General features: G+C 43.8%; 1 protein-coding gene and 1 non-coding gene across 2 annotated transcripts in view; one reads left to right on the plus strand and one right to left on the minus strand.

Annotated features, from left to right (window-relative positions):
* Positions 1 to 340: 340 nt before the first annotated feature.
* Positions 341 to 446, minus strand: LOC141759143 (U6 spliceosomal RNA). Its single transcript, XR_012592027.1, has one exon. It is a non-coding gene; the product is annotated as a U6 spliceosomal RNA (small nuclear RNA).
* Positions 447 to 1,559: 1,113 nt separating this feature from the next.
* The window catches only part of LOC141758985 (protein FAM13C-like), a 13,165-nt gene continuing 8,724 nt past the window's right edge, over positions 1,560 to 6,000 (plus strand). Inside the window, exons 1-3 of the mRNA XM_074620850.1 lie at positions 1,560 to 1,636; positions 2,806 to 3,813; positions 5,681 to 5,999. Of these exons, the coding sequence (XP_074476951.1) occupies positions 3,600 to 3,813; positions 5,681 to 5,999 (533 nt within the window). The 5' untranslated portion in view covers positions 1,560 to 1,636; positions 2,806 to 3,599. The remainder of the gene's footprint in view (positions 1,637 to 2,805; positions 3,814 to 5,680; position 6,000) is intronic.

Consider the following 6,000-nt stretch of genomic DNA (forward strand, 5'->3'; position numbering starts at 1 on the left):
CACTTTAAAAACAAAGATTTTAAATGTAATTAAATGATTTCATTTTAATATATATAGCCCAATCATTTCATAACTAACTACAAAAACAATTAAAAAATAAATGTCCTGTTATTCCACAACTGATGTTCCAGTCAGTATTACTCCAGTACAAGAACACTTTAAATTAAAAGTACAGAGTTATTATAATAATTATTAATAATAATAATTATTATTATTATTATGATTATTTTTAATAATCATAATAATACTTAATATTATTGTTATTAATAATAATAATAATAATAACAATAATAATACTTATTATTGTTATTATTATTAATAATATCGATAATATATAAATGAAAAGTGAGAACGCTCCACAGTTTTGCGTGTCATCCTTGCGACAGGGGCCATGCTAACCTTCTCTGTATCGTTCCCAGTTTATTAGATGTGTTTCCATGTTAAGCTGATGATCCTGGATGTTATTTAAAGAGTTCAACCATCATGTAGTCTGAGTCAGAGGTTCAGCTCAGACCAGACACACCAGACACAGCACTGAGTCACTCTGTGGGGTGTGTGTGTGTGTGTGTGTGTGTGTGTGTGTGTGTGTGTGTGTGTGTGTGTGTGTGTGTGTGTGTGTGTGTGTGTGTGTGTGTGTACTGGACTCAGTGACCCCCGTCCCATCCCTCTGACCCTGGACCTGGACCCCAGTCCTGGATGCTGGATCCGGGACCAGGGTCCAGGTCCCAGGCTGAGAAGGACTGTGGGATCTCTATGCAGAGCAGCCGTTACATCAGGAGCTGCAGGGAGGAGACACGAGAGGAGGAGGAGGAGGAGGACGAGGAGGATGAGAGGAGGAAGAGGAGGAGAAGGAGGAGGAGGAGAGGAGAGGAAGAGAGGAGGAGGAGGAGGAGGACGAGGAGGATGAGAGGAGGAAGAGGAGGAGAAGGAGGAGGAGGAGAGGAGAGGAAGAGAGGAGGAGGAAGAGGAGAGGAGAGGAGAGGAAGGAGAGGAGAGAAGGAGAGGAGGAGGAGGTGGTGATGTCAGACCAGAGAGGAGGAAGAGGAGGAAGAGGAGGGAGAGGAGGAGGATGAGGAAGATCTGTTTTTTGCACCTTATTCTTGTTGTTTTATTTTCACTCTTTCCCACTTTGTGCTGCACATCTGTTTCCCTCTGGATGAATCACGCTGTAAAGTATTAATGTGCAGGTGAAACTGTTCCTCTAGTGAACGTCACCTATAGGTTCATTAAGACACACTAAACAACACTAAACAGACTTTTTGTTAAAAGAAGACATTATTTCCGTACACTTTTTGACATTATTCATAAAAATATATTTTTTTGTTTTATTATTTCTATTTTGCAAATTATTATTATTATTATTTTGTATGTCTGTCTGTATAGACTGAATATAAAGATTATTAGATTCGATTAATATCTTTATATAAAGTCTATTTTTTATTTATTATTATTTTTATTATTTTTAGTACATTAACAGTATTTACATACAAAAACTGCTCATGTCAGGATTTATTAAATAATAAATAATAAATAACCTTTATGCAGTCTGTAGAATATTCCACGTTTCAAACAGGAAGTGAAACCGGAAACACGTCGACCACCAGGTGTGAGAGGTGTGCAGGTAGTGATGCTGCAGGTGAGTGTTATTTTGACTATAACTTATATATAATAGAATTATAAAAATATATTGATGTAATTAGTAAATAAATGAAATGACTTCATCTGTAATATAATACTAATATGTAGAGTTTAACAGATAAACGTGTTTCACCTGAAAACTACATCATTGAACTTCGCTTTGCTTTTCGGTAAAACCTTTCAGACTCCTTCATCATTACAGACAGACGGTTTATTCTGGAGGTTATTCGGAGTAATTCGGCTTCTATACAGAACACACCAGCAATGCATTAGAATAAACTGAATGTATGTCCTCTAACGTGAAGGAGCTCCCAGCAGACAACACAAACTCACTGAACATGTAAGTTGTTTTTAACACGTCTTCCCTGGAGGATTATTTATATGCCGAATTCATCCCAACACCCACATGGTTCCGGGAATATCTCCAAACCGTTTTAGAAAGATATTTATTATTTGCAAATCAACAAGTTTAGGTAAATTCGCAGGTTTTCTTAAAGGAGTCTGGCGAGTCTTCCTCCACACAGCTGCCAACAGCAGAACCTGCTTCACTGATGACATTTAACATCGTTTCACTTTTCGGTAAATCTTTAAACTTCTCAACACAACTATGAGTCTTTCTCTAAATCTAGAGGCTATATGGAGTAAATCGGCTTTTATACAGTACACAGTAAATTAGATTAAACTGAATTAGAACTAGAACACTAGAACCTCCTAAAGGTCCTCTAGAACCTCTACAATCACCTGAAGCAGCAACAGAACCCTCTCAAGAACCAGTAGAACCACAAGATCTCACTGGAGAACCTCTGTTTCCTGTTTCCTGTTTAAAAATCACTTCAAAAAGCTTCATAATCATAGATGATTTATTTTGTAGAGTATATATACACATATATATATATACAGTGTGTATATATATATAGTGTGTATATGTTTATATACATTGTATACAGTGTATATGTATGTATATATATATACAGTGTATTTATATAGAGTATATATGTTTGTGTTTTGTTCATGAAACCAAACTCTCTGCGTATTCGTGTGTTTTCTTGGCTGTTTAAGGTAAACTATGGAACCGTTTCCGTTTTGCTGTTGATGACGTGATGTTTTTACACATCGCTGTCGTTTTATCACCTAATTTATCAAATACAAAATGTTCTTGTTTTACAGACACACGTTGGATGTTTAGGGGTTAAACCTCCTCCTCTTCCTCCCTTTTTATGAATGAGACACACACACAGTGATGTCATCAACAAGCCCCTCCCCCACTGCTGCGGGAAAAACCTCACGACCAGAAAGAGAGAGAGAGAGAGGCGTCCTCATGGTTCCCATATGTCTCTCTCCCCCCACCCCCATCCTCCATCCTCCATCCTCTCTGACGATGAGTAATCCAGGGGGCTGGGGGGGGGGTGATGTAGGGAGGATACCAACGCAGCATCATCAGCATCATCAGCATCAGCATCAGCATCATCAGCATCAGCATCATCAGCATCAGCGAACGTGCAGAACGAGAGGATGAAAGTCCAAACCCTCTGAGCTCAGTCTCACCGGAGCTGAATAATCCGCTGAAAACATACGGAGAGGGAAAAATAAGGTTCACGCTTTGCAGCTCCTGGGACTGTCTAATCGCTGGAGGGAGGAGGGATAAGGGAGGCATCGTGGCTCGTTTCACTGGATGGTACCTGACTAATTCATGAATAGGAGGTTAATCGTCTCATCTTTTGGATTGATGGGACGGACTACATCCTGAGCAGCGAGCCTCCTCTTCAGATATCCATCGTAACAAAGCAGCTGCTGAGAGGATCTGCCACTCCTCCACATGTGCTGCTTCAGAGGCTGGGATCTGGCTAATATCTGGAATCATTGATCCACAGCAGCACCACACTGCCCCTCATTACTGGACCACCTTGTGTAGTCCAGCCTCCTCCTGGGACCGGGTTAATCTCTGGATCAGCGTGTCTGTTATGTTCTGCTTCTGCCTGCAGAGTTCCCTGCTGAAGCTCCAGGCGCTGGAGGTGGAGGGGGGCCCCTCGCTGGGTCCGTCCCCAGAGGAGAGCCCCCCTGCCCTGGGCAGCAAGGAGCAGAGGAGCCCCTGCAGCCCGCTGGAGCTCGGAGGGAAGGACGGGAAGACGCTGGCTCTCTGCCACGGAGTCCCCGCTGACGAGAACAGCCCACCTGGTACACACACCTGTCTGTCTGTCTGTCTGTCTGTCTGCCGTGTGGGCGATGTGGAAGATGGACAGAGTAGGCATATGAGAGGAGTACTACTATTACTACTAGTACTACTGCTACTGCTACTGCTGCTACTGCTACTACTACTACTACTACTACTACTGCTACTACTGCTACTACTACTACTGCTACTACTACTACTACTACTGCTACTACTACTACTACTACTACTACTACTACTACTACTACTACTGCTACTACTGCTACTACTGCTACTACTACTACTACTACTACTACTACTACTACTGCTACTACTACTACTACTACTACTACTACTACTGCTACTGCTACTGCTACTACTGCTACTACTGCTACTACTACTACTGCTACTACTACTACTACTACTACTACTACTACTACTGCTGCTACTGCTACTACTACTACTACTACTACTGCTACTGCTACTGCTACTACTACTACTACTACTACTACTGCTACTACTGCTACTACTGCTACTACTACTACTGCTACTACTACTACTACTACTGCTGCTACTGCTACTACTACTACTACTGCTACTACTACTACTACTACTACTACTACTGCTGCTACTACTACTACTACTACTACTGCTACTGCTACTGCTACTACTGCTACTACTACTACTGCTACTACTGCTACTACTACTACTGCTACTACTACTACTGCTACTACTGCTACTACTACTACTGCTACTACTACTACTACTACTACTACTACTACTACTGCTGCTACTGCTACTACTACTACTACTACTACTGCTGCTACTGCTACTGCTACTGCTACTGCTACTGCTACTACTACTACTGCTACTGCTACTGCTACTACTGCTACTGCTACTGCTACTACTGCTACTGCTACTGCTACTGCTACTGCTACTACTACTACAGCTACTGCTACTGCTACTACTGCTACTGCTACTGCTACTGCTACTACTGCTACTGCTACTGCTACTGCTGCTACTGCTACTGCTACTGCTACTGCTGCTACTGCTACTGCTACTGCTACTACTACTACTACTGCTGCTGCTGCTGCTACTGCTACTACTGCTGCTACTGCTACTACTACTACTGCTACTGCTACTGCTACTGCTACTGCTACTGCTACTACTGCTGCTGCTACTACTACTACTGCTACTACTGCTACTGCTACTGCTGCTGCTGCTGCTACTGCTACTACTGCTGCTGCTGCTGCTACTGCTACTGCTACTGCTACTGCTACTGCTACTGCTGCTGCTACTGCTACTGCTACTGCTACTGCTGCTGCTACTGCTACTGCTGCTGCTGCTGCTGCTGCTGCTGCTACTGCTGCTACTGCTGCTGCTACTGCTACTAATACTACTACTACTACTACTATACAGTGTCCCTTCCACTCCAGGTGCAGATGTGAAAACAGTTTTTAAATGTGACTATTTAAAGAATAAGTCTTTGCTGATCTGATCTGTTCCCTTAGGTGGTTCTACTGGTCCTTGAGGAGGTTCTAGATATCATTAAGGTTCTAGTGATGATTGAGGAGGTTTTAGAGAACCCCTAGGTGGTTATACTGGTCACTGGAGAGGTTCTAGAGGTCTTTTAGGTAGTTGCAGTGGTCCTTGAGGAGGTTCTAGAGGTCCCTTAGGTGATTCTAGGAGTCACTGAGGAGGTTCTAGAGAAGCTATTTGAGGTCCATTAGTTGGTTCTAGTGGTCACTAGAGGTCCTTTAGGTGGTCTATTGGGTGGGTTATGTGGTCCCTGAGGAGGTTCTACTGGTCCTTTAGGTGGTTCTACTGTATATCTAGTCTCATATCACGATATTGATATAATATATATATACTGTATACTTTGTGTGTGTGCAGAGCTGCTGGCGGTCCTGACCAGACCTCCACAGTCCCCGAGACACCAGCCGTTGACCTCCATCCACCCCGGCCAGCAGCCCCTGACCCCCGACGGAGCTCCGCCCCCCAGCCCTCACCACTCCCCATACTCCCCCCAGAGGAGCAGCCCTGGAGGAGGAGGAGGAGGAGGAGGAGGAGGAGGTGGAGCTCTCCTCCAGCTCCTGGCTGGAGGCCCCAGTCCTCTGCCCTCCCCCCGCTGCTCCAGCCTCAGCCACAGTCTGAGGTTCAACTCTGACCCCGACACTGCTCCATCACCGCCCTGCAGCCAGCAGTACATCCAG

This window comes from Sebastes fasciatus, chromosome 20 (assembly GCF_043250625.1).
Source record: "Sebastes fasciatus isolate fSebFas1 chromosome 20, fSebFas1.pri, whole genome shotgun sequence".
Lineage (NCBI taxonomy): Eukaryota > Metazoa > Chordata > Actinopteri > Perciformes > Sebastidae > Sebastes > Sebastes fasciatus.